Source organism: Lepidochelys olivacea (genome assembly GCF_965140295.1).
Source record: "Lepidochelys olivacea isolate rLepOli2 genome assembly, chromosome: 18".
NCBI lineage: Eukaryota > Metazoa > Chordata > Testudines > Cheloniidae > Lepidochelys > Lepidochelys olivacea.
The window spans coordinates 15,381,681-15,409,324 of NC_140428.1; the positions used below are offsets into that span (position 1 = coordinate 15,381,681).

A 27,644-nucleotide genomic window follows, 5' to 3' on the forward strand; every position below is an offset into this window, starting at 1 on the left:
CAGGACCTGTTTGGTGGCCAGCAGGATCTGTGAACGCTGATCAGAAATATTAATTTTTAGTTATGCATTTTTTAAAGTCAGAGCAATCGTGGATTGCTAACAGCCAAACCCAGCTGTGTGTTTAAGGAAAATTCAGACTCAAGGACTACTGTAACAAACTACCTATGCTGTTGACATCTCTCCATGCCTGCTTCAGCTAAAAAAAACAATTCCAATTTCAGGCATAATGAACATTTACAATGGTCACGTTTCCCGGTCCCTGTTTGAAAATTCTCCCTAGGCATAAAGGAATTTTTGCATAATTCAGGAAAATAGAAGCCATACTTTTCTTCCATCAGTGCACTTCTGAGATGATCATAAAGTTCCAAAAAGAGTCCTGCCTTCACAGCCACTCTTATTTACTCTGACTGCTCTGCATGTCAGTGTGTAGTGTCTCAGTCGTTTCTGACTGATGACATAAGAAAGAAGTCTGCGTAAGGAATGCCTCACACATCCCCTCTAATAACGAAGCCTCTCTAAAAGTTGGCCTGCCAAACTGAAAGATTAACTTTGAATGCAATTTCCTTTCATCAATTTTTTTACTTCTGTAGATTATGTTGTACCACACTCCAAACCTGTTGCAGGACGGTTCACCTAAATATTAAAGAAATCTGTGTTGTGTGTTGCTTCCTGCAGATTAAACTTGTTTTGAAAGGTAGTAAATCCATCTGATGAGACAAGGGTACAATTAGGACCACCTTAGTTCCACAGACCAATTCATTTTCATCTTTTTAGGATCTGGTCAGCGACTAGAGACTTCTCTTTGCTGGAAAAACATGATCAGTGGATTACTAGAGTCCTTAAATATTTTAGTAAGTAATTAACAGCATCTATTTTCAACAATGTTAAGTCACAACTTGCTTTCATATCAAGTTAAGTGTAGTAATAAAACTATGGATGCAGTTACAGTTTTAATCTTGGCTGCTGGGATGCATGGCTGAAGTACCTTCAACTCAAGCAGTAAAATTCTTGAAGCTGTTTTTTTTTAATTAAATATACATGAAGAGAAATGTGGTTAGTTATTTCCAATTTCATGCGCATACTGAATACTCCCTGTAAAAGAGCATGATTGGCCTCAGTTTCCCCATATGAATGATGGGCATGACACTTCGTGATGTGTACTTAAATCCAATACTAGCTAGTCAAACTGTAACAGCTGTGTTACATCGTGTTATTTCCCGAGAGTGACTATGATTGAGTATCATTGCATTTAACCTGCAGCACTGCAATATGCAATGGAACTAGCTAACTAAAATGATTGGTTGAATCAGTGGGGATAATCCCAAGCATCCAATAATGAGAGCTGTTCAGACTTGATAATCTATGTTTAAAGTAACTAAAAACATTCTCCTCCCTTCAGACTTAAACTACAGGGGGCAGAGATACATTTTCCGTGCAATGTCGTTCCAATGGACAATTAATTCAAAGACTTTGGTATCACAAATTACTGTAGTGTTCTTCATGGTTATGCTCTCAGAGTCCTCTTGATGAATAAAGAGTTTGATAGGTCACACTTACCTAAATAGCACTGTATACACAGATACAGCATAATAAGTGCAGACTTTATGATCTTTCATTTTAACTGAGTACAGTCATGGCCTACATAGTGCATTACAGGAAGCACAGATAGCAACATCTCTAGTTAAGGCTTCCCAATACTTCCCATTATAAGACCCTACTTTCACTTGCTAATAACTTACCAAACTAACCTTTCTGGCTGAAGTTTCACATGCAAAGTGGTTTGTCTCAAGCAGATAGTGTTTATTTTAAGTTTCAGAAAAAAATGGTTTAGCCATTTCCAAGAACAAAATTAGGGAAAAATACATGGCTTTACCCACATTAAAAAAATTTTTTTGCAACCATTATGTTTGAGAAACTAGCACTACAATACTTTAGAGCAGGAACTTGAAATTTGGAAGGGGTTTGCCTGTATGTCAGGGATGTGCCCTTTGTTATCCCTCTAGAAAAAGGCCCCAACTTGCACAGATGATAAGCCTCAGAAAATTTTCAGTTTGCACATGCTCAGCAAAGACTTGTTAAGAAGTTTGGCAGCTAAATTCTCTGAAGATATCCTCCAAGCTCGCTGGAGGGGCTGAGAGCCGGACTTTTGCTGCAACTGTTGCTCTCAACTACTGAGGATCGCTGTGGTGCTGGGGTAATAGAAATGAGAGCAATGAGCGTGCTCTCAATGCTTCCCCTACTGCCACCCAGGCAGACTGGAATGCAGAGGGGACAAGAATTTGAGCAGGGTGGGGCAGCAATAGAGGGAGTAGACTAGGACCAGGAGTTTAGGAGACAGGGATGTAGACTAGGACTGGCTGGGCAAAGAGTGAGGGGAAACTGGCCAATGTGGGGAAGGGGCAACAGAGATCAGACAAGGACACGGGGAGAGGAAAATAGTTTGTGATCACGTAATTAAAGATTGTATCATAACGCACAAGTGGACTGAATTTAAGTTGCACGGTCAACCTTAATTCTGGCATTTCCTAACTTTTGAGTGCTTAACTTTGTAACTATAACATTCTTTTGATATGTGTGTGTGTAATATAAAAGTGTTACAGAACATGAAGTCAAAACACAGATTTGAGAATCTCAGTGGTATTCTACAGAAGGCTACCCTTTTTTAAAAGCACCAAGATTCAATATTTTGCCAGAGAAACATTGATAGCAGGTCAGATGAACAAAAGAAAGGAAGTGGTCAAGAACTAAAAATCTTTACTTTTTGCCTGTATTTGTTAGTGCCTGAATAGTCTAAATATTAACCATGGTAAGTAACTAAGGCTGTGTTTTTATCACTGGCTTCTGGTAACACGTCCATAAGTCATTGACATTTGCTCACATACTTTTTATAGTAGTTAGAAATCTCCAATAATATAGCATTTATATTTCAGTCTACTATCTATGCGTGCACGGTGAAATTAATAGAATTACTATTTACATCCCAGCAGTGACTAAGAGACCATGGACTATACAAACCCCTTGCTAAATCTGATAATAAATCAGGCCCTATGATGAAAGGGGAGTTAAAACCCAGTCCAGCCTCAGCTTTCAAAAAAGTTATTCAGTAAGAAAAGCGATTTAGAAATGTTGCCACTAAAACCTTAGAGAGACTGTCAATTTACTACTGCTAAACTGTCCCCCGACAATAGTTTTTCTACATATGATCTGGTAATTCCCACTTTCCAGGCACGTGGAATGGAAAGTAATGGAGAATTAGCCAGTCTAGCCTGCTGGAGTCCAGAAAACAGGGTATTCTACTTTGTTTCAAAGTTTTTAATGGAATTCTGTCTCTACTGATGCGAAAAAGGAGCACCTGACCGTTTGGATACAAGTCTTTCTGAATGATCCTTGCACAAACAGCAAAGTTTAAAAAAAAAAACCCACACAACTGAATATATTTCAGTATGCCTGCAAATATTGTTTTACAAATGGATGTACAAGTCACTTCAAGTCTCTTTAAAATTTACTCTCTGCTGTTGGGATTGGTTTTTTTTCCAGAGGACTCAGTTTTGGAGGGCTGGGAGAAAGAGGAAGAGCAGATGGCTTAAGACTGAACCTGATCAAGACAAATAAGAACACAGGTCATTCCAGGGTAGGACTGCAGTTAGAAAAAGAAATGCAGGTGTGCCAGGAAAGAATTCTGCCCCGGTATCCCCTTCAGAGCTTGGCTTCAGTAATAGTTGAAATGTTTGATCACTCCTTACTCTACTAATGTTACAAATGGATAAAATATATCGACAGTCAATAAGCCTTTGTGTGCCCTTCTACCTTCAATACACACTCTCAAAGGCTGCTAGTGAACGTATTTCCTAGATTCAAGATATGTAAATGATGGAAGCAAAGAAAGCAGAGGTTTCTACATGGTAGAATTGACCTACAAGTCTCTGTACTGGTCAAAGGCATTGTTGGCTTCCACCTCCAGCTTGCGCAGGCGAGCGGATGGCATGGCACCGTCTTCTAGAGGAGGATCGTATTTGTTACTCCATGGTGATCTGTGGGGAGGCAAAGAGGGGAAGAAAAAAAAAGAAACTTAGATAATTAAGTCAACTCTGAAAGGCTTTGAGAAGTGTAGGCTCAAACCACAGATGTTTGAACTTGCAACAAGAACCATTAATCTGTCAGAACTGGATCATAAACAGCCATTTCTGAACACTGATAGAAAGGGGACCCAGATTCCTAAATCTTCTAAATAGCTTCTAACTTTTCCTATGGATCACCTCTTGTCTTTTGTTACCAGTATATGTGCAGTCATGTTTGGGGCTTGGTGTGTTTTTTCAAGTCTGAGTAATTTTCAGTAGTGGCTCTTTGGAAGTGTTGTGTGTTTATTTGGGAGTTTTTGAACACCATGAGATTTGTCAGGATTTGAGTCAATATTATAGCCTACAAATAAGATTCACGTTCTCTTCCACTAACTGGTTTTATAAAACACACTACTATTTTTGTGCAACCATCAGGAAAACATTTAAACGTTAAGCAAGAATTAACAGGATTTGTAAAACTGCAGGTTTTTTAATGAATTTCTGCAGGTGGCAGAGATTGCGTGCTCTCAGTGAAATGCTTGGTATTAAAGGGTTGATGGAGCCTTGTGCCTGCCTCTGAGAATTTTAGAATTCCCATTTTATAAGCCCACATTCTCCTTTGCATTTCCCCTGTGAACAATCAAGCTGCGTATAACCATTGCTAGTTTAAAAAGGTATCCCTAGCCTTTGCAAAGGTGCTTTTTAAAAATGCTCCAGCCTGCTAACACACATCAGATTTATTGTAGTCCATATGCAAGGGCCTTTTCCTTCAGTAACTGCCATTTGTTATTAATTTCTCTAAGAGGTGTCTAGCTTGACATCTGTTTAACGCAAAGCACAAAGAATAGTCTGTTCCCCTCTGGCCTCTGCTTCCACCACATTTCACTCCCCTCCTACTCCTCTCTGCTGGATTTGGCTCAACAGGTGAGACACTAGGAAGAGTCAAGTCATTGTGTCACATCCAGCCACAGAAAGACTTTTCAGGCAGCAATTTCCCATTTAAAAAAAAAGAAAACTTAGCTGCTTTAGTGAATGTTACAAGACTGTATTACTTGTTTACCAGATAATTCTGTCAAGTCAGAAAGATTAAATACACAAAACAAGCATTCCCCACCCCCAAAAGCACAGGCCTTGTGGCATTCATAAGTGAAACAAACGCACACGTAAGACAGTACAAATATAGATCTAAAATCTCAAACCAGACAGCATCAGAGAGTTTCAATCAGGACATCAGCCTCTATCATGCACCCTCTGGAGGAATGAATAAAATAGAACCTGCACCCAGTGCAACCTGCAAGTATCCCATACAGTCTGCAGCATTCATATAATATATATATGCTGTTTGTTCATAGTTGCAGCCTCTGTTCCTAAACGCTGCCCCCACCCATCTTTTTTTCAAAGCACCTAAGTCCTGAAAAGTAAGTTGTCTTTCTGCAGTTCCAGATGACATTTTGCTACTCCCCCAGGTGAAAGGGAACCAGTGATCAGGAAACCAGTGTTGACGAGACATGTCCCTGCAGCCCCCTCCTCTCCAACAATCAATTATGCATTACTTAACATGGACACTGAACACCTTTTCCCATCAACAGTTGTTTTGCCCTTCATAACAGACTGGATCAAATATTCCAGTTTCCAAACAATTGTTTATTGGGTGAAAAGAGGTCAGGCGATCACCTGTGAGGTGGACAAATGTTTTACTAGGACCAGCTGTGAGAATTAGGTCCTCAGAGCCCTAGGAACATGTAGAAAGCAGCTACTGCAGAAGTGAACATGGTAAAATGCTGTCTGACTTATAATCTGAAACCTAACAAATTTATAGACTCAGTCAAGGAAGGTTAGTGAAGGTTGGTGACTTTGTGGGGAGGTTGATCAATTTTTCTTGGGTTATCACTGGGTTATTTGATTTGATCTGGGATAACTGATGGGTCTTTATTTATAAAGGATTATCAAAGGCATCCAAAGAAGTAGGTGGGCATTCTTAAGAAACTGCTAAAAACTCAAATATACTGGGTAAAACTACTAAACAAGATAGCATTTCTGAGTTTGTCTGCTATATACTTCTGAAGAGAAGCATAGTTCTGACATCCAAAAGTTCCAACTGAAGTGAAACATTCCTCAAATCAGCAGAAAGTATCCAAGTGTAAAAGACAGCAGTGCTCTGAACAAAATCTAATATGCAATTAACCTATCCAAGCAGGTTCATATGGCTACTCCTTCAGTTTTTATAGGAAGTTTTCTTACCACACCAACTATTTACACAAAATGTACAGTTATTCCAAACAAAAACCCAACCATCTACTCTTCAGGCAACAAAACCTGGAACTATGCACTTACCTTACCATCTCCTTCATTCACATACAGAACGTTCTTACTATGGTGTCTCCCAGCATTTTGACTTCTCTTTTCCCAACATTTATTAAACATACTGATTAATCTAGTTTTAATATAGCAACAATATACAATGCCAAAAGTGATGCACCCATTCCAACTCTTGCTTCAGATGGCACATGACAGCATTTTCTTGGTCTTTTTCGTTGTAATCTTAGAAGTGCTCAGTTTGGGATCCAAATTTTGTGCATGAATCAATCAAATGCCAACTGCAACCACATTGTCTAATATATTCAGAGCCCTTTAAGCTGGCACGAGGAAACACACAAGGCTGCCTATCCCCTATTATAAACATTGGCCTCTGAACCCATGGCTATCCCCATTTCCATCACCTAATCTATTGCAGGAGTCAAAATTGGAAACATGAAGTTTTACTTTTGCTGGACAACTTGCTAACATACTCAACCTCTCCACCCTGGAAAAGAGATCTAACTCCTTTCTTTTGGGAAGCTGGGTGGTCTTAAAATTAACTGAAAACTGCACCCTTACAAAATCAGACACTAATAAAATATTTTCAGTTATGATGGGCACCTATAGAGTTTTTATGTCGAGGAGTAATATCAGTAAATCTAAACAATATCTTTAAACACTCCACCACTACTCAACAAAATTCAGACTGACCTGATAAACAACCAGCGTCTCCAGCCTTCATTATGGGGCAGTGTTCATTTAGTTAAAATGAACTTATCAGCAAGACTGCTACTTACAAACCTTCCCCATTATAAAAATTCCTGGATCAAGTTATCAAACAATTTTTGTGGCGAAAGAAACAACATAGGATTAACCTTACTAAGTTATAATTATCCAAGGAAGTAAGGGGTCTTGCTCGTCCAAATAGAAGCTATGCAGCATAGAATCATAGAAATTTAGGGCTGGAAGGGACCTTGAGAAGCCATCAAGTCTAGCACTCTGTGGCGCGTCAGAACCAAGTAAACCTAAAACATCCTTGGCAAGTGTTTGTCCAACCTGTTTTTTAAAACATCCACTGACAACCTCCATCCACACCCTCCCTTGGAAGCCTATTCCAGAGTTTAACTATCCTTAAAGTTAGAAAGTCTTTCCTTAATCCAAGAGCTCCCTTGCTGCAGATTAAGCTCACTGTTTCTTGCCCCATCTTCATCGGACATGGAGAACATCTGATCACCATCCTCTATAACAGCCCTTAACATACTTAAAGACTTATCAGATCCCCCTGCTCAGTAGTCTTTTCTCAAGACTAAACATGCCTAGTTTTTTAAATCTTTCCTTATAGGTCAGGTTTTCTAAACCTTTTATCATTTTGTTGCTCTCCCCTGGATTCTCTCCAATTTGTCTACATTTTTCTTAAAGTTTGGTGGTCAGAACTGGACACAGTACTCCAGTTGAGGCCTCACCCATACTGAGTAGGGTGGGACAATTACTTCCCAGGCCCTTCCTGTTGGTCAGAGTCAAGTCTAAAATGGCTGTCCCCCTGGTTACCTATTCCAAAAAAGTTGTCCCTAATACATTCCAAGAACTTATTGGAAATTTTATGTTTTGACATATTATTAACTAGCCAGACAGCTGTTAGAAAAAAGTAAAGTAAAGTCCCCCTTTACTACCAGGTCTTGTGTTTTGGATATTTCTGTTATTTATTCTAGAAATGCCTCATCCAACTCTACTTCCAATTTGGTGGTGATGGTAGCAGTCTACTATAGATATCATCCCTATTTCTTACCCCCATTATCCTTACTTAGAGACTCAACTTGTCTGCCTCCCATCTCCTTCTCAACCTCAGAACAAATGTATACTTTTGAGGTACAAACACCTCCTCTCCTTTTACCCTGCCTGTCCTTCCTGAACAAGCTATGCTCCTTTATACCAATATTCCAGCCATGAGACTTATCCCACCAAGTCTCTGCCATGCCAATTAAGTCATGATATTATGTACTAATACTTCCAGTTCTTTCTGCTTATTCCCCATACACCTGGTACTTGAGCATAGATATCTACAATGTTGAGCAGATTCCCCCCTTGCTGCTCCTATGATCCGTTAGTAATTTTCCATGTTTCTCTCCATCCTTCCAAACATCTAACTCTCTTTTAAGGTCACCTTTTTCATACTTACAGGTGGGCTTTTGTTACCTGCTCCCTTTGAACCTAATTATGTTGTGATATGGGAATAGTAACACTTCGGCTCTACCTACAAGCATTAGCATGGCAAATGATTAAACAAGATACAATTCCTCCAGTTAGAGTTATTTAACCTGCCTAAAACACGAGTTACCCAATATTGCTAAAAATAATCTGAACTTAACTCTTCTCTTGCAGAGCTGAGGGTCAGAAAGGTCCTAAATTTAAAGAATTGTTTACTCCCACGCCTACTACAAGATTTGTTCAATGTCATCCAATAAAAGAAAATGTTTCAAAACCTTTGCCCATAAAGGAATTGTAACTCTGAATGGATGTTTCAACTTCTTTATCCCCTTCAATATATAAGACACAATTTTATCTACACTCCTAATTAAAAATTTGACTAAGGCCAGTGCCTGCGCTTTCATCTCATCCAAGAAACAGAAGCAGTGCCAATAAACAAGAAGTCCTAAAGCATTTTATTTCCAAATGTTACATAAGCTTATGGACACGAGAGAGACTGTAAAAATAGGAACAAACAGGAAGAAAAGGCACCAGCACAGAAATATTAGAGGCTGACTTGCTATCATCCAAAAGGTCTATATTCAATAGATTCCTATGCTGCAGTATTAATTTGCCCATAGACTATTTCCCTGCAAACAAAATCTGATCAGAACTAACTGTCCAAATTGTAACTCACCTAGCATCACTGGGTCAGAATAGCCCATTGTAATCCACATTTCTGGGTCAAGGTTGAAGATTGTTTTGTAGGAATGGCAAACTCCCCAATGCATTTCATCCCAGCTGTTTGTTGGGTAACACCAAAGATACTAGTGAGTGTGAAACTGATAACATTTTCACTGACAGCAAAAAAGTGTTTATCCTACATTTGTAGATCTGTGATGCAAAACCAGTTTTTGGCACCTGGAATTTCTATGTAACATTGTTCACTTAGACTCTCAGCCTAAGGACTAAACCAGACCAACACATTCCACAGAATGAAGACTGTCCTGCATTCACCTTTATACTTGATCATAAAATACAGCCCTAGAACGGAGAAGCACCCCAATCTATTATAGATCAATTGTGCCTTCTTTCTCCAGATGTTAGCCTGTAACATGAAATCTTGTACATAATGGATTAGCTATTTCATGGCCATTAACCCTTCCTTCCCGATTCCTAAATATTCTGTTTATTCTTCATAAATATTAAGGCCCCACTCTTCAAAAGAGGCTTCACCTTTTCAGACCCCTGTGCCACACAGCCCAATGAGGATGTGTGTGTGACCAGAGCCCCGTGCAAAACAGTAACCATCACTAAGTAGCAGTGGTAGTTATTCATTTCACTCACCTTCCCAGATGAAAAAAATAAAATGACTACATAAAGATATCCTAGGACTTACACACTTCACAAATAAATATGAGCAAGAAAAAGCAGCATGTATCTCTGCTTCATTTAAATTTAAAAAGACAGGACAAAATTAATTTTCTGCCTTTCAACATTCTCTTCATTTTGCCTCTGAAGCAGGCAATCTCTGTGCAAGTGTTCCAATTTTCCTTCAGGTGGGTATGATTTAATTGCAAGTATTAGATCTCTTTTGCAGACTGCAGGAATGGAATTTTTAAGAGAAGCCTATAACTTACATTTTTTCTGGCTAGTAGATCGTGGCATTTTCAACCTATTACAGCTGGAGCCAGCAGTAATTTTATCTAAAAAAATTCATAACCCTACCCAAAATGTTTTTGGTGGAAGAGCACTCAGAACACATTTAAAAGCTTAAATGGAGACTATTTGAAGAAAGACAGATGGACAAAAGCACTTAGATTTCAAAAATCAGGCTTTTAATTTCCTTGAGAGAGAATGCTTTTTGTTTCAGCTAACAGGTTTCAAACTGTGCTGTTGGCACCAGCCTCCCCATAAGGATTCCATTTAAGCAAACGATCAAACATACTTAGGATGGAAGTGTGTGGAGAAAGTCAGAGACCTTGAAGTTTTATATCAAAAAAGCTCTGCCTTCACGCTCTGGATTCCAGTGCCAGTTGATATCCCCCAGACACCTTTGTCATTGCAGGAGAATGCAAATCAGTGCCTACAAGCCTATATGAATGTGCAGCTGCTACCAGAGCAGAAGCACAATAGGATAAGCAAAACAAAAAGCCAATCACTAACCCTATCACCACCAAAAGGAGAAGATACTTTAATTTCCCTCTTCATATTTAATTAAAATTTTAGTCACATGGAATATCGATTAGTTAAAATTACTTTTTAAAGTCTCAAGTTTTTTCTAAAAATCCATTTAGAAAAACTGTAATTCTTTTTCTACTCCACTTTAGTTATTTATAAAGGGATCTTTTCAGCAAGGGAGATAATCTGAGTAATTATACAGAGAAAATAATGAAGTTGACCTTGTAGAAAGGACTGCCAAATGCACAAATTAAACACACACAAAATAACGGGGAGAAAAATGTTTTTCTCTAGTGCCTTTCAGTTACCAAAATCTCAGGTCTTTCAAGTAATTGGAGCAGGTACAATATTGTCACACAAGTGTCATTTTCAAGTGAACAGTGCCCATTTAATTTTAGGGATAGTGAAAGATGCTTGGCTGCATCTTGAAGACTGAAGTTCTCTACCCATGGCACAGATGCAGCACAACAAGCATTGCCAGCTTTCCATATGCCCTGCTAACATGCATCAACTCTGATGAGGAAGGACCTCTTGGAGGGAATAGGGAAGTGCAGTCTCCATGATCTAATCCCCTTTTATTTTGAGGCTGCCAGAGAAGATGCCAGTGTGGCATATGACAGATATAGCAATTTCCTGCAACATCTTTGCGAGATTTTACTGTACTATTTTTATACACCACTGTGGGCCAGAGATTGCATGTAATTCCATGGGGAGGTTGACCACAGCTCCTCCAGATGCAAAGAACAGTGGGAGGTGATTAAGCAAATTCACTTAGGTTTTAACACCTCCACAGATATACCACCACTGGCTCACATACATTAGTTCAAACTGGATTCTCCAGAGACCAACAGACAAAGAAAGGACTTTTGGATAAATAGCTGAAGTTTAAACTGACTCAGGGCCTTCTTTCTGATCCAGCAAATGGACAGAACCTTCTGTCCAAGGATGAGTGCGGGGGCATGAGCAATCCTTCCTGGGAATGGTTGGACAGACTCTGGCCTACTGAGGCCCCATAAGACTGACTGATGACCTCTTGTAAGTTTTTGGCATGTGTATAGGAACTTATTGTTTTTATAGGATTTCTCTGTAATGCCTTTACCTTAAGAAGAAACGTGCTTGTTTATGGTTATGTGGTAACTTATGATGACTGGCAATCATGTTGTTTTATAGCCTTCTAAGAGAAAGCAAAGTGCAGATACTGGCCTGTTTGGGTAGCCTGAGTTACTGGGAATAAAACACAGCCTGGAAAAGCTCTGGTCAGGAGGAAGACACACACAGGGCTCTGCCAAGAGAGGAGACAGTTAAGGATTTGTGAGTCTACCGTGGGTGTCCTTGGTGAACCACAAAGGGGGAATACAGGTGCAGTTGCCCTGAATGGATAGGAATGTCTCCTTCTGGAAGTGAGGAGAGACTACAAGCTTGCTTTACTTAGGCCAAACATCAGAACGTAACCACTTCCAGTCAGCAATCTAGAAATGAAATGCTTCTCTAACCTCCTCTCATGGCTTTTAGTTCTCCCCCTGCCCATACTGACCTCAGCCAGCTTCCTTAGGGTACCAGTTGGGCAAAGGAAATGCAAACATACTTTGGGTACTGACCAACTTGGATACAGAAACCAATTAACATCCTGGAGTTTTTCAAAAGTTTCCAGACCCTCTTTGTTGGCCTGAGCATATCATCTCTGTTGCAGCAATATCTCATGGAACTCCAATGAACACTTCATCTTAGAAGGTTCTTTCTTTCTTGGCTTCCTGTCATAGAGAACATCTAAACAATTCACTACAATTTATGCAACCTCTGCAATTCAGACAAGGCTACTTACACAACTTCGCATCTAATCTGCAATTTCCCAACCTCCCTTCCACCCCTCAACCCCCAAAATAAAAGGGCCTCAATATATTCTCCACATCCATCATCTGTAGTTAGGATAATACTTTGCATATATGTCACATCTTTACATGGATCTTGAAGTGCTTATGAAAGACCTAGTATTATAATCAGGGACCTCCGTAGGGGGGCCTGGGGTAGAAGTGACAAATCCATCACTTTCAGGACCCACCCATCACTTCCAGGACCAACCGCACCGGCCAATCACACTGGCTGGCCGGGCCCCCCAAAGAGCAGGGCCTGGAGCAGTCGACCCGATTCGCCGTACCCCAGGGACGGCTCTGATTATAATTCCATATAAATGGATAAACAGACACAAAAATTAATTTGTTCAAAGTAGGTCAATCTCAAAACTGGAAGAAAACCTGTGATTCCAAGTCTCTTACTACCACTAGATACACTGTCCATTCTTGGGAAAAGTCAATCCCCGCCCCGCTCCCCCCCAAAAAAGGCTGTTTTCTGAAAGTTCATCTTGGAATGGAATTCTTGGACCATTCTAAGCAAGTAAGTGGAAGCCACCTCTTCGTGTTACTTTTTAAGCAAGGCATGCCTGAACTACTGCGAAACATTTTCAGTTGTCACCACTAAAGAATGTGAGCTGTTACTTTAAAGTAACAATGGAAGCCAGAACCTTGGAATGGAACCCTTTCTCATCACAACCCAGAATATATACATACTCAGTGACAGAGGTAAAAGGGCTTTGTTTTGCTAACCTGGGACAGAAAGATTAATTATGGCCATTACGTAGTAGTTTAGTACTCCCATGTAAGAGAAGAGTAAACAGTAGGCAATTTAACATTCACAAAACTTTCTGGAGCACAGGTTGAGTCTCTTAATAAAATCTTTGGGACTATGCCACTATTATTACAACCATTAGAAGGAAGTAGGTATTGGATGAAAGGAAACAATTTCAATTTAAGGCTCTGCAAATATTTCCATTGTGACCCTCCAGTCACCGGTTTGTACTGCTGGCACCATTTACTCCTGGTTGAAATTTAGAGCAGAGGATCTTCATCTGAAAGCATTAAAACCAAAATTTAAAGAACAATTGTAAAAAGATTAAAATAAAACCCAAAATGAATGAGGGGAGAACCTGGATCAGTATGGGTACACAGATCTGGGTATAAGTCATAATCACAAACCCTCCTAAACAAGAGAGTTTTCTGCACAATCATTCTGCACAAATCTCTCCTCTGCATATTACGGAATATCTAAGTAGTTAGTCCACAATGCACATTAGCTATGGGGAATAGATATTTTTAGCAGTATTCCTCTACTGAAAACTTAGGGTGGGATTTTCAAAGTGAGCTATTAATGTTAGGTGCCCAAATAACATTTGTCCCCTTTGAAAATGCCATTCAAAGTTTCCTTTCTAGGATGGAGGCTCACCTAGAGCTGTAAGAATAGACTATTTTGTTTTGAGTGCCATCATCAATTTCTCCCACGGTCCTCTACTCCAGAGATTTTCCATCCTGGAGACCACAATGTATCACCTACAGACAGCATAAGTAGAGTCCCCTTAGATGGCCAGCTCTGGTGTTAATCCTCTAAAACAGAACTGGATGATAAAAAAGTACAGAGCCCAGAGGAATCCCCTTCGCATCCATCCCAATTCAGCAAGATTCTTGAACATGTGACCAGCCCCACGAACTTCAGTGAATCAACTAAGGCCACAGTATAGATTCCAGTGACTCAGAAGCAACCAACCTAGTGCATCATCTGTGCTAAAATGGGTCTCATTCCTACCACACAGTATGTAGTGGCTCTCCCACTCCCCCACAAAAGATATCAGACTAATGGCAATATTGCCAGGTTCTTGGAAGATTAACTCAGTGGTCTTCTAGTGCTGAGTAGAGGGGCAGGAGATGTTAGGGATTGATTCTGACACTCTTACTCGTGTTGGACAACACCTTACATGGTTCCACTGGTTCTATTGGGACTACTTATATAGTAAGGTATTGTCTAACAAAGGTGGCAGAATCAAGCTCTTCATTAGCAAGTTGAGGTCAATCTCAGCTCAGCTTTGCTCAAAAACAAGAGGAGGAAGGGAAAGTGATGCTGTCTTTTAGTAATGATTTGCACTGCGATCCTTCCGTGAGATCAGCTGCATTCCTGGGATATGAGCTCACCTATACGAGTCTCCATCTCTGTTGTAGTCACACAATAGATAGTCCTTTCCCACCACTTTATCTCGAGCAATCTTCAACGGCTGGTCAACAGAAGACAGGAGATCTTCACAGAGGCTTGGGACCTAATAATAAAAGAAGATGAGGGGGGCAAACATTAAGATTAAAAGGGGTCGGTTTCTCTACTAAATACAGGTTGTGTGATTTGTGGACAAACTTTTAAACTTTACCACTTAATATCCCACCTCCACACTGTTTAAAAAAAAAGCCTAAATTGTTTTCTAAAATCTATTTATTCTGAACTTGCCCCCAAGAAGTTGCACTTATGATTTTTTCTACCCTATTTCTCCCTTTTCTGCCCCCCCCCCCCTCAAATAATTTCAGACTTCATTATCCAGCCACTAGTATGGTCTACTAAATTTAAATACATACATTCTCAGTGTTAGTTTCTTGCCAACAAAGACCAGTGAAGAGATTGTTGAGAACTGATGAATAAAGGTAAATATTTATAATGGAGTGGAAACCAGAGAGCTGCTAAGAGAATAAGCTGTCCATGCACTAGGACTTATTTTTCAGAGGCTCCTGCTCTGGGTTGAGTTTAGCATATTTTCCAGGCAGCCTGCCAAACATTAGTATGCTGGCTAATAAAAAAATATCAAAATATATCTGCTACACAGGTAGCTTTTAAATGGATCCATAATCCCAGCTGCCACCCTGTGCTTTATCTGGAGAAATGAACAAATCAACATCTAAATAGAACATGGCAAAGAATTTTTGACATACTGCAGGGAAGATGTAATGACATTTTGCAGCACAAAGCTGGTGTAAGCCTCAGCACAAGTAAGCGAGCAAGTTCTCTCCCCTGGTCTCTAGCACAAAAGCTGACATGAGCCACACAAGCAATATCAACCTTCCCTCTGCTGCAGGCTTTTCCAAATTTAGAATAGCATCTGCCCACTCGAGTAGTTTCCTCAGTACACCAACTCCATCTCCCCTGTACACAGTTTAGAATAGCTATTTGTCACGCTAGAGTGTGCCATATTCAGTCTGGTGGCTAACTATCAAAACACTTCCTAGAGCCACTATTAAACACAACTGGTGTATTTTTCATTTCACCAGGGGGGAAAAGAGGGAGTTCTAGAATTTAAAAGACAGACAAAAAGATAACATTTAGATGTAAATACTGTTTGGTGTCACACATATAATTAAAATAGACAAGATTTTGGTTGTTTGGAGAGATCTGAGGTGCGTGTTTGTTTTAAGATTCTGCTATTATTTCTTCTCCCTTATGTACACACTTAAATGAACATTAATGCTAAAATATAAATATGCAATTTCATGCTGGCATGAAATCACTATGTAAACTGATAATTACATGTAATCTTCTGATAGTATCCCAGACAGGATAAATTTAAAACATTGATCAAACAAATGGCTTTAAAAAAAAAAAAAAAAAAGCTGACAGGCACATTAGCAACAGGAGATTATACAGGTTAAAAATCAGACCCGTCTTGGCTGTCATATAAAACATGTATCAATATGTGGAGAGGGGAGTTAGGTGCACCTACATTAAATTCATGAAGTGGTTTTAAACCAAGATTGCAATGTTTTAGTATGCTCTGATAGTACTGTATTATAATCATTAGAAGGGAAGACATCAGCAAGTCTTAAAATACCTTATGTTGACATCTATAGACAATGAAATGGTAAATGGAAGTGTCATTGCGGCTGCTGCACTGACAGGAAAATAATGACATTCATGTTGGGTTAGTACACGCTTCCCATGCCCTTAAGAATAACAGAACAGCAGTGCAAGCAAATAAAGTAACAGAAGAATGACTTGCTCTAGCAGTATCATGCTATATTGCCCGTATAATGTGAAATCATCTTGGCTTTTCCATTTGTAGAGGTATTAGAATTTTACAGTTAGCTCAAACTTCATTAAAAGTTAGCTGACCTAAGTGTCTTTCAAACTGCTACCCATAGGATTCAAAAAGTTTTGAAAGATGCACCTAAAAGAAGTAGGCTGGGATTTTTAAAGGAAACCAAGGGAGTTGGGAACCTAGCTGCTTTGAAAATCCCAGCTGTAGCAAACACCTGTTTTCCTACTGCGAAGGATCTGTGGTTTGACATAGCTAACGTATGGAAGTTGTGGGAGCTATTTAGCTATATTATTGCCTATTAGCTTTTGATATTTGAGTCAAGGGTTCAAATAGCAGCATTATATTAGAGAATGTTTCCCAATGAATTTAAATGGCTTATAGGATATTTCCTTAAATTTTAGATCTGAGTGTCAGCAGCTGCTCGCTACTGTAGGAGACAGAAGATCAGCTGTAAGCCCGCTTGGTGTAGGGGCCTTAGTTAGGTGATTTATCTATGTAGCTTGCCAAGTTAAACACAAAATGGATTCCATTTTTCTTTTTAAATAAATTTCCTGTAGAAATTCAGGGGACGAAGTAAATCCAACAAGCTCTACTGGGCACCATGTACAAATTACCTAGAGGTTATGAAATTGCCATGCTCTCAATGGGACTGTATCACCTCTCCCCATAAGCAGGCAGAGTATTTAATCCCAGCAGTCATGTGCCTTGGTCAAGTTCTGCGATATGGGATATACAAAGGTTCAAGCTAGGAGACTCAGCTACTTCTAGGGGACAAGGGGCTCAAAATTGCAAGTTAAAGAGCGTGTGTTTAAACACAGAAGTAAAAAAGTAGTGAGCATTTTCTAGAAGAAACTTTCCTTTTTCCAAAATTGGACAAATCCAGTACTCTGAGTTGATCATACAAAGGAGATACAAATCAGAAGTGTCATACCACAAACTACGTGAAATGATGTATTTGTGTACATTCGCCCATCTGGTTCTACTTTGTCTCTTCCTCCTCTTTTCCATTAGCTATTAGTTTTACAATCGTTATTCAGGCAGAGAGCAACTTGAGATGAACTCTTCAGCAAAATACGCAGCAATTTCAGACACATGTACAATACGATCCAAAATGCCTTTGTCTTCAGGAACTATACTCCCTCTACCTCCTAAAACTGGCCAGCTGAATACATTCCATCTTCTGATCTGCTTTATGGCCAAGTGCCCATCCCAGAGAGATGAGAATCTAGAAACACGCTGTTCATTTTGTTGCCCATTTAGATGAGTAATAACGATGAAAACATGATTGGGAGAAGAGTGGCGCTCTTCCCAGACTCCAATTCCAATCCACTTCTGTTCCTATCACTTTTGTTTGGAAAAAGCCCTACAATGCAAGTGCAGTAGAAGACCAGCAGAGGTCTCTTTACTATTCTTCATCAGGCAAAACTGAACTTTGTTTTAAAAAGGACACAGCAGATTGAGTCAATTCCACTGCAAAAAAGTTGCTACGTAGCCACCTGGATTCCCCTTGCAAAATCAGCATAAGAGAAGATGTGATGGCAATTTCGCTGTATTCATGAGATGGTTTAGGCAACCTGGCTTACCTCTGCCAGAAAACAAGAACACAAATACAGCAGTGAGACTGTATCCACATAAGGGCACAACCTTAACGAAAAGGCTGCCTAGAGCTCTGGGATCAATACAATGGTCAAAAACTTTTCTCCTCTGGCTCAACGGAACGCTCTACGATAGCGGTCCCCAACCTTTTTAAGCTCAAGATCACTTTTTAAACGTGAGGGCAACCAAGGATCTACCCCACCTCTTCCCCAAGGCCCTGCCCACTCCATCCCCTGCTCTCTTCCCCCCCGCAACTTTCACCAGGCTGGGGCAAGGGGCTGGGGTTCGTGAGGGAGGGCGGGCGGGCTCTGGGCTGGGACCAAGGAGTTCACAGTGTAGGAGGAGGCTCCCAGCTGAGCCTGGGGCAGGGGTGCAGAAGGGGGTGACAGTTACAAGCTGTGTAAGGCTGGTGGGGCGCAGGAAGGGGCTCCGGGCTGGGGATGCAGGAGGGGGTATGGGGTGCTGGCTCTGGGAGGGGGCTCAGGGCAGGGGCTTGGGGTGCAGGAGGCAATTCAGGGTGCAGGAGGGGGCTTGGAGTGCGGCCTCCCACCAGGCAGCACTTACTGCGGTCACTTGCCCATTGGGTGCTGGCTCTGGGAGGAGGCTGTGGGCAGGGACTTGGGGTGCAGCCTCCTACTGGGCGGCACTTACCATGGGCAGCTCCCGGTCAGTGGCACAGCAAGGCTAAGGCAGGCTTCCTGCCTGCCCCAGCCCTACGCCACTCCGGGAAGAGGCCAACCAACTCTGCGGCCCCTGGGAGGCGTGTGGGGCGCATGTGGCTCTGCGCACTGCCCCTCTCTGCAGGCACTGCCCCCAAAGCTCCCTTTGGCCACAGTTCCCCATTCCCAATGGGAGCTGTGGGGACAGTGCTTGCAGGCAGGAGCAGCACGCAGAGACCCCTTCCCTAGGGGCGTGCTGGCCGCTTCCGGGAGCGGTGTGGGGCCATGGCAGGCAAGGAGCCTGCCTTAGCAGCAGCCACGCTACACCCCCGAAGATTGCGATCAACCAGGAGAGAGTCCCCAGGATCGACCAGTTGATCACAATCAATGGGTTGGTGACCACTACCCCACAATAAGCATCTAGAGCTCATCTGTACAGGAGACAGAACTTTCTCTGGGACCAGACCGAGAAGGGAAAAGAACTTCCCCAGAAATTATGGGCCATCACAAACCACACCACCTTCACTCCGAAGTGCAAGGTGCATTCCTTTGACATTGCTTTCTCTAATAGATACATAGCAATTAGTATACAAATAAAACCCCCACCAAAACAAGATGCTCCACTGTACACCCTTCTCCCTTCAAAGAGAAGACGAAAGAACAAACCACCACATGACAGATATTAGTCATATCACCTAAAGCACTCAGTTGGCGCTCAGATACTATGGCAACTATTAACTATTTAAAAAAAAAAAAAAAAAATACAACGCAGCGCTTTCAGGGACAATTGCAGGACAATCAACGACTTAACTCCAAAGAAACTGATTAAAGATGGGTTTCAGAGTAGCAGCCGTGTTAGTCTGTATCCGCAAAAAGAAAAGGAAGACTTGTGGCACCTTAGAGACTAACCAATTTATTTGAGTATAAGCTTTCGTGAGCTACAGCTCACCACAGCATGCATCCGATGAAGTGAGCTGTCGCTCACGAAAGCTTTTGCTCAAATAAATTGGTTAGTCTCTAAGGTACCACAAGTCCTCCTGTTCTTTTTGATTAAAGATGGCATTCCTTTAAGTCCCCCAGTTTACCCACCTGTCAAATAGGATAATGATGACCTCACAATCGTGCTGTGAGGTTTACTTTAGTGCCTAAAGCCCTTTGAGGGCGATTAAAAAAAGTTTATAATAAATTCACATCTCACAAAAGTCTTAAAAGCAGTATTAAGAAGCTAATTTAAATCCTGAAAAAGGCAGAAAAATTCAGTAGTCAAGTGTTACGGACAGTATTTCCCTTAAGAGCTACATGGGCAGCGTCATCCACACTTGGAGATTATTTGCAATACTACCTGCACAACTGGACAGGCAGGCTCAATTTTTAGTCAGCATTTCCCATCTTTCTGGTTGAAATCAAACCATTTCTGGACTTCCGTGAGGTTGCATTGTCTGACTCAAGCGTATGTCATCTACAGATAATCACAATAGCTTAAGTGTTGATAAGAATTGCAATCTTTTCATCTTCCTTAGATGTACTGTGGTAGGAATTATTCTGCAAGCTGTAATGGGTAATCAATTGCAATGATGCACTTACTGGATTCTGTCCCTTTTTCTGGCACAGACTTCCAAAGTGACTTAGGCAGGGAAATTTATGCCTCAATTTCCCTAGGAATAAAATGACACTTTTCTACTCCAGAAGAAAGTTGAGAGATTTAATGCAGTGATGTTTATAAAAGATCTGAGATACCTCGCTGAAGGGGTTACACAAGGGCAATGTATTATTCTTGTTCAATTAACAAGACTCTTAAGTGTGGCCCAGACACCCAACGGGGCGTTTTAAAGTATTTATTACATCAACTATGTAACAACTGCTACGCTATTTTTCTCAGAAAGGGTTCCAGGCATACTTAACACATTGGCCTTCACAGTCCATGTTGTGGAGCTGCTTATATTGTGAAAGTGGTGTTTCAAAGCTGTCTGTACAAGTTATTTGTAGCTTTAAATGCTTCAGCAACACGTGTACTAGGAATGGAGTATTCCAATAGGCGTGAGTCTTCTGCAGAGTTCAGACTAGCAGTACCTTTAACAATATAAGATGCTAAATGTAACACACCAAGGACAGACACTAAATAAATACAGCAATAATTTAATCTTTGGGTTAGTATTTTATACCAAAAAAAGCACCTTTCATTAAATCTCTTCCTCCTCCGCTCCCACTTTAAGACTGTCAAATACCCAGCCCGGCCCGCGCCATGCACTTATATGACAGTGCATATTGAGATTGCGTGGAATAAGTTTTCAGTTAAATAGAAAGTTTCCAAGCCTCATGATTGCAAAGAAACAACTTGCACTGGAAGGTTAACCAGTCTGTCATCAGGAATTTACAGACAACCTGAATCACTGGTTCTGTGCTATGAGAACCCCCTTACCTATACCCTTTATTCATTTTACTGGGTTATTAACTGGAAAACCCGATGATACTAAGTATCATTTCAGCAGACGGTCGGGGAAAGTAGGTGGGATCAAAACTCAAGCGGAGGGAACTGGTATTGTTGTTACAAGGAAGGAGATGGAGAAGAAAGTGGGACGCTCACAAGGAAGAGGTAAAGACCAAGAGAAAGGGGAAAGGCAGAGAATCAAAAGGCAAAAATAGTGGCTGATACCAAAAGGTGATCTTATTTTCCACAATTAGTGACGCTGAAGGGAGACAAACTAAATTTAGTTTCTACATACAGGTCATACTGTACCCTTTATCTTTTGCAAACTTCCCCATTTATAACCAAAGAAGTTCTGCCAAGGACTGAGTTGAGTATGTAATCCTATCTTCCTACCCTGGGCCCAATGATCACAATTAAAATTTAAGTTTGGCTTCCTCTGCACTGTTTGAGGCTCCCAAGATGTCTTCACTTCTGCAGATAGGCATTCAAATAGGTATGACTGCTCCTTCACATGTTGGTGTATGAGACCACCCCCAAAGTAAATTTAAAAAAAAACACGAAAAGGCAAGTCTCCAGGGCCCAAATTCAGTTGTTCAAATGGGGCTTAAATGGCATGGCTATTCACAAGCATGTACCATGGAATGAAGTGGTGGTACTTTTTTTTTTTTTTTTAAAGTAGATATACAATGAATGAGTAGTATAAAGGAAAGAAACTGAATGAAAATGAGACCACCACATTATAGTGCATGTTGGTTGAACAAGGATTCTATTGTCTTCTGTGTAACAGTATTCTTCATTGAGTTAGTGAGCCAGGTATTTGGACAGAGTTTTAATTAAGTTAACCATTTTCATATCAGCAGTACAAGTGATCACCTGTGTCCAGGCTGAAATTGTATACCTTCTATAGCAGCCAGTCAGCCTAATAATTGTTCTTTCTGATACACTGCTTGACCAACAGAATCACCTGCATAATCAAGAATTAAAAGGTCAAGAGCAGATTTTATATCTAGATACGATCTAACTTTAAAAACAAAAACAAAAGGAGAGAGAGAGAGAGCGCGAGCATGCTTGTGTATTGATGGAATACAAGAGTTAAACTCTGACATTATATATATAGGCCCCAAGTTTGTCCTGTGATATACCCAGGCAATTTCTAGTGGAGTTGGATGTGCATGACAGTAGAATTCTCCCCCTTATGTACTAAGGATGTATTCAGCAACACAGATATTCATCTGAAATATTAAGTTTGCAATCTCGGTGGGGCTAGGTTGCTACTAGAGCTTAATTTTGTCCTAATGCTATGCGATGTTAATTTGCATATAAATAGCATGCCTGTCCATACTTAAAGAACAAATTACAATGTGCACCAGCCCTCCAGTAACCTCATTTTGGAAAGTATGTACAAAATTTGGTGATGTTTAAGGTCCGATGAATTTTGCCCAAGGACGAGAGCTGGAAAGGAAGGCTCATTAAAGTACGCATAGCTCCAGCTTGACCGAGTTTCAGAAAAACAGTAGACTATGCACTTGGACCTGTCTGCCCTTTGCATTAGACTCTACAACATACAGGTGTCTGCAGAGACGTAAGATGCATGCAGCTTTTTAAATAAAAAGCAAACATCCCCAAATTTAAAAACAAAACATTTTAATTATATTTAAGTCTTTAAGGCTGTTATTTTTATTTGAATTCTTATAAGACTTATGTCACTGTATGGAAGTGAAAAAAAGATTGTCAACGTCAATCAGAAAACCACTTGAATACAAAAAACAGCCAACACTTAGCCAGCACTTTCATAACAGTGATCATTTTGGCATGCCACCCAGTTCAGACTGCATTCCTTCCATTTTGGGCCAGCATCTAATAAAATTTCATTATAATTCTACTGAGTCATTCTGCAGCCTTAGAATTTCCTGTTCCAGCAGAACACAGACATAGCTTAACGGATGTTGCGGAAACTTAAAAAGGAAGCCTGGCTCCACTCATATTGTGCTTACAAACCACCACTAAAGTCACTCCCCCAAATCCACATATGCTGCTCAACCTTAACTTGATCCATCATATGTCCATGCTCACAAATTCGACACAAGCTTTGTTTATTAAGTGAGACTCAAATGGACTTTGAGGCTCAAGACTCAGATGTAAATTATATTTGCAACAGCACACCTTTATACATATGAGGTGGGTTGGAAGGGTCTATGTTAAATTTAAAACTGCTATATATATAAAAATGAATTTACTACCACAGAAAGGTGCTAGTCTGACAACTCCGCAGACCTGATTAAAAGTTGCTCAGTGCATAAGAGGTACATCATAGGCAGTGTGACACTTAGGTTATTTGCAGAGCACTGAAAATAGACCTCAATTCTAATCTCTAGGGTCCACATTTAACGCGTTATGGTAGGTTACTCTTCATACCCATAAAATCCTTGGCCTTTTTCCTGTGACTGGCAACATAGTGATAGTTGTTGAAGCACCACCTCATTCCACGTAACCCACTGAATAGCTGAAAGTTGCCATCTGGCAGGCCCCAACCGGCCCTAGATTTTGACCAATAGCCTACAGGTGAAGGCCTTTATACCAGTTACACATCCGACGAGCAATCACAGTGTAACAGCTTGATTTTTATTACATTACAAATTTGGTTGATAAGGGCAATAGTATTGATCTAATGTTGTCTTCTGTAAGGCATTTGACTTGGTGCCACATGGCATTTTGATTAAAAACTAGAAAGATAAAATTAACATAGCAAACGTTAAATACATTAAAAGCCAGCTAACTGATAGGTTCCAAAATGTAAGTAAGCAGGGAATCACTGAATGAGTGTTTCTGCTGCAATCCCACAGGAATCTACTCTTGCCCTATGCTATTTAAAATTTCTGTTAATGAGCAGGGGAAAAAAAGTCACTGAAAGTTCGCAGAGGACACAAAAATTGGGTGAGGAGTAAATAAGGATGGAGGACAGGCCACTGGTATAGTAACCTGGGTCACTTAGTAAGCAGGGCACAAGCAAACAATGTGTTTTAATGTAGCTAAAAGTAAATATACACATATAGGAAGAAAATATGTAGGCCATATGGATACAATGGGAGACTATCCTGGGAAGCAAGTGACACCAAGTTTTGCGGGTCATGGTGGATGATCAGCTGAACAAGAGCTTCCAATGAGAGGCTGAGGCACTGGAAGTGAGATCTCACTTTTGAATCCACTCTGCCATCAGCAATGCAGTTCTGTTTTTCAAAGGGCTCATCAGGTGTCACAGAATGTTTAACATTCCGCCCTCTCCAGATATTCAGGTAACCACCTATTCACTTGCCGAGGCCAAAAGGGCTAATGCAATGCCTTGGATGAACAAATAAGGGAACCTCAAGTAAAAGTAGAGGGTATTTTACCTCTATATTTTGGGTCAGGACCCCTAATTTGAGAAATGCTGTTCTTCCCCTGTGAAATCTGTATAGCATAGGGTAAAAGCACACAAAAGAACAGATTTCACGGTCTGTGATGTGTTTTTCATGACGGGGAATTTGGTAGGGCCCTAAGAAGGATTTAATAGCATGCCTTATAGTGATAAGGAACTCTGTGTATTTAGCTTGAGTCTGACAAAGACAAGGGTAAGGGGTGACTATTACAAGCTATAAGTATCTTCATGGGAAACAAATATTTAATAATGGGCTCTTCAATATAGCAGACAAAGGTGTAACACTATCTACCCAATGGCTGGCAGTTGAAGGTAGACAAATTAGGAGCGAAAATAAGGCGTGAATTTTTAACAGTGAGCGTAATTACTTGGAACATCTTGCCAACGATCATGGTCGATTGTCCATTGCTGACCATTTTTAAATCAAGATTGGATGTTTTTCTAAAAAGTTATGCTCTAGAAATTATTTCAGGGAAATTCTATGGCCTACTGTAGACAGGAGGTCAGACTAGATCACCACAATGGTGTATCCCTTCTGGCCTCAGAATCTATGAATCCCAGGAGGTCTTAACTACTTGCGTCACGAATCCAGCAGATGTCACCAGTAACAAAAACAACTATAATTTAGAGAAGCACACTAATAAGAAAAAAGAAAATGAGTACTTGTGGCACCTTAGAGACTAACCAATTTATTTGAGCATAAGCTTTCGTGAGCTACAGCTCACTTCATCGGATGCATCGAAAGCTTATGCTCAAATAAATTGGTTAGTCTCTAAGGTGCCACAAGTACTCCTTTTCTTTTTGCGAATACAGACTAACATGGCTGCTACTCTGAACACTAATATGAAGTGCATTATAGCGATGTACCTATTCCCCAGCTATTCCAGTTTTCAAAAAGGGAACTCAATAAAAGGTATGGATTTCTTTAAAGTTCCACAGAAGGTTATTTAAAAATAAATAAATAAATATTCCTCCAAGTATTTGCAACCCAAGCACTGCAGTACTAAGAGAAAGTGATTTAATTTTTATCCAAGCTTAATACAGAGAACAGAAAATGAAATGAAGAAAATTAGATTAAAATGACAACTTAAGATTGTTAGCAAACAAAAAGTTACAATATAATTTAAGAAGTGTCCCTTTAACCATTTACATATATTAAATCAGGATTGAATTACCATCAAGGTAATCTTTCCTAACTAGATGAATTTCCATTTACAGCCACTTGAAAGGAAAACTGGCTGTCACTGAGAATTTTATTCAGTGTGCCTAAGCCCCTTATTTTAGGCAAAAACACTCAGTTTAGAACCTCAGCAAATACTTAAACATCTAGCTGTTGACTGCCCACTGCTGATCATACTAGCCAACAGTTTCTGAAGGAGCACCACATTAGAGATCTCACTTTTGAATCCACTCGGTCAGCAATGCAGTTCTGTTTTTCAAAGGGTTCATCAGGTGTCTCAGAATGTTTAACATTCTGCCCTCTCCAGACAGTCAGGTAACCATCTATTCACTCGCTTGTCTGAATTATGTTTCATGTTATCTAGTCTTCAGGACTCCAAGCTTCTAAAATGAGTCTCAAAAGGCTTCACCTATGGCCTCATATTCTTTGCAACCTGTGCAGCCTAGGAAACAGGAGTCCTCTATAGGTGATTTATGTTTTTTTATACCACTAAAAAAAAGCATCAAAAGCACAAGCAGCGATGAGGTGCTTCATTTGTCTGAGTGCACTTTTTTTTAGCTGCATCATCAAGCTGGTTCTATATCAACATTGGTGTGATCTTCCAAATATCTGAACTTGCAAATTTAATGGTTATGTTTTTATCGATCAGTTAGAGACTTTTTATACATAAAAAGAAGAGTGATTTAATGTATTGGGCTTCTATGAGCTGGGCCGTCTGGGTGCTAATTAGCAGAGACCACAGGGGTGCACAAGGCTTATAGGGATCCACTGGGTCTGGTCTCTCCATACTAGTTCACCAACAGGCATCATGTGAATTCTCTACTGAAAGGTTGTGTCACACTGAGCATCAGAATCATGAAGTATATGTATGTGTAATACATAAGGAATCATTTATATACTGACATGTATGTCCTTAAGGTCTGGGTTAGGGATAGTGACCAGAAGGTGATAAACATGTTTATTTCAGCCAGGAGATGGTTGCCTACCCGTCTTGCTACATATAGACTGAGTTGTATATTTCAGAATGAATGCCTATTTACAGTCTGAGCTGGATGCTAATGAAGGGATTGTGAAGTCTTCAAGGAGGGAAATTTACTGGAAGAAAAAACAAGAGGGTACTGTTTGTAAGTGAATAAAGTAAAAAAAAAAAAAAAAAACCCTAACTGTAGGGACAGGGACAGATTCTGCATCCTTCACCAATAGGACAAGCTGCCACCTGGCTTGTCTTATGAATGGAGGATCTAAGCCAGTTTGGCTGTTTGACACTGGGAGAGAAGTTTTTGGAGAGCTAACCTTCATGAAATAGGGAAATGTCTTGTTACTTAAGTTTAAGGTCTAGAAAGCATGTTACGATTTTATTTTGCATATAACCAATTGTTTCCATTAATTCTACCTGCTTCTTCTCAAATCTGTTAGATATGTTTATGGTAAAAACAAGACATTTCTTTACATGCTGTGTGTTGAGCAGAGTAGTAATCCTGCAGTGTAACCGGTAAATTAGCATGTACTATTCCTTTGGGAGTAGCGCATCAGAATTCTGTGAACATCCAGTGAAACAATGGCTGGACACCGCAAGGGGACACTTGGAGTGCTCGGGGCTTGGAGTGTGCTTTGTGAGCTGAAATACAAATCCATCCCTCACGCGGCGTGTCTGGGCTCCAGTGGGGAAGCAATTGAGCTGCACCCTGGCCAGACCTGCTCCCTGCACCTATTGCTGTATTTATAGTGTACGGATCCACTCCCCTCCAC

At 40.4% G+C, this 27,644-nt stretch overlaps 1 protein-coding gene across 1 annotated transcript in view; it reads right to left on the minus strand.

Annotated features, from left to right (window-relative positions):
- The window catches only part of CAPZB (capping actin protein of muscle Z-line subunit beta), a 110,192-nt gene that overhangs the window by 35,188 nt on the left and 47,360 nt on the right, over window positions 1-27,644 (minus strand). Inside the window, exons 3-4 of the mRNA XM_084652027.1 lie at window positions 14,738-14,859; window positions 3,918-4,031 (exon numbers count right to left, since the gene is read on the minus strand). Coding sequence (XP_084508153.1) covers window positions 3,918-4,031; window positions 14,738-14,859 — 236 coding nt within the window. The remainder of the gene's footprint in view (window positions 1-3,917; window positions 4,032-14,737; window positions 14,860-27,644) is intronic.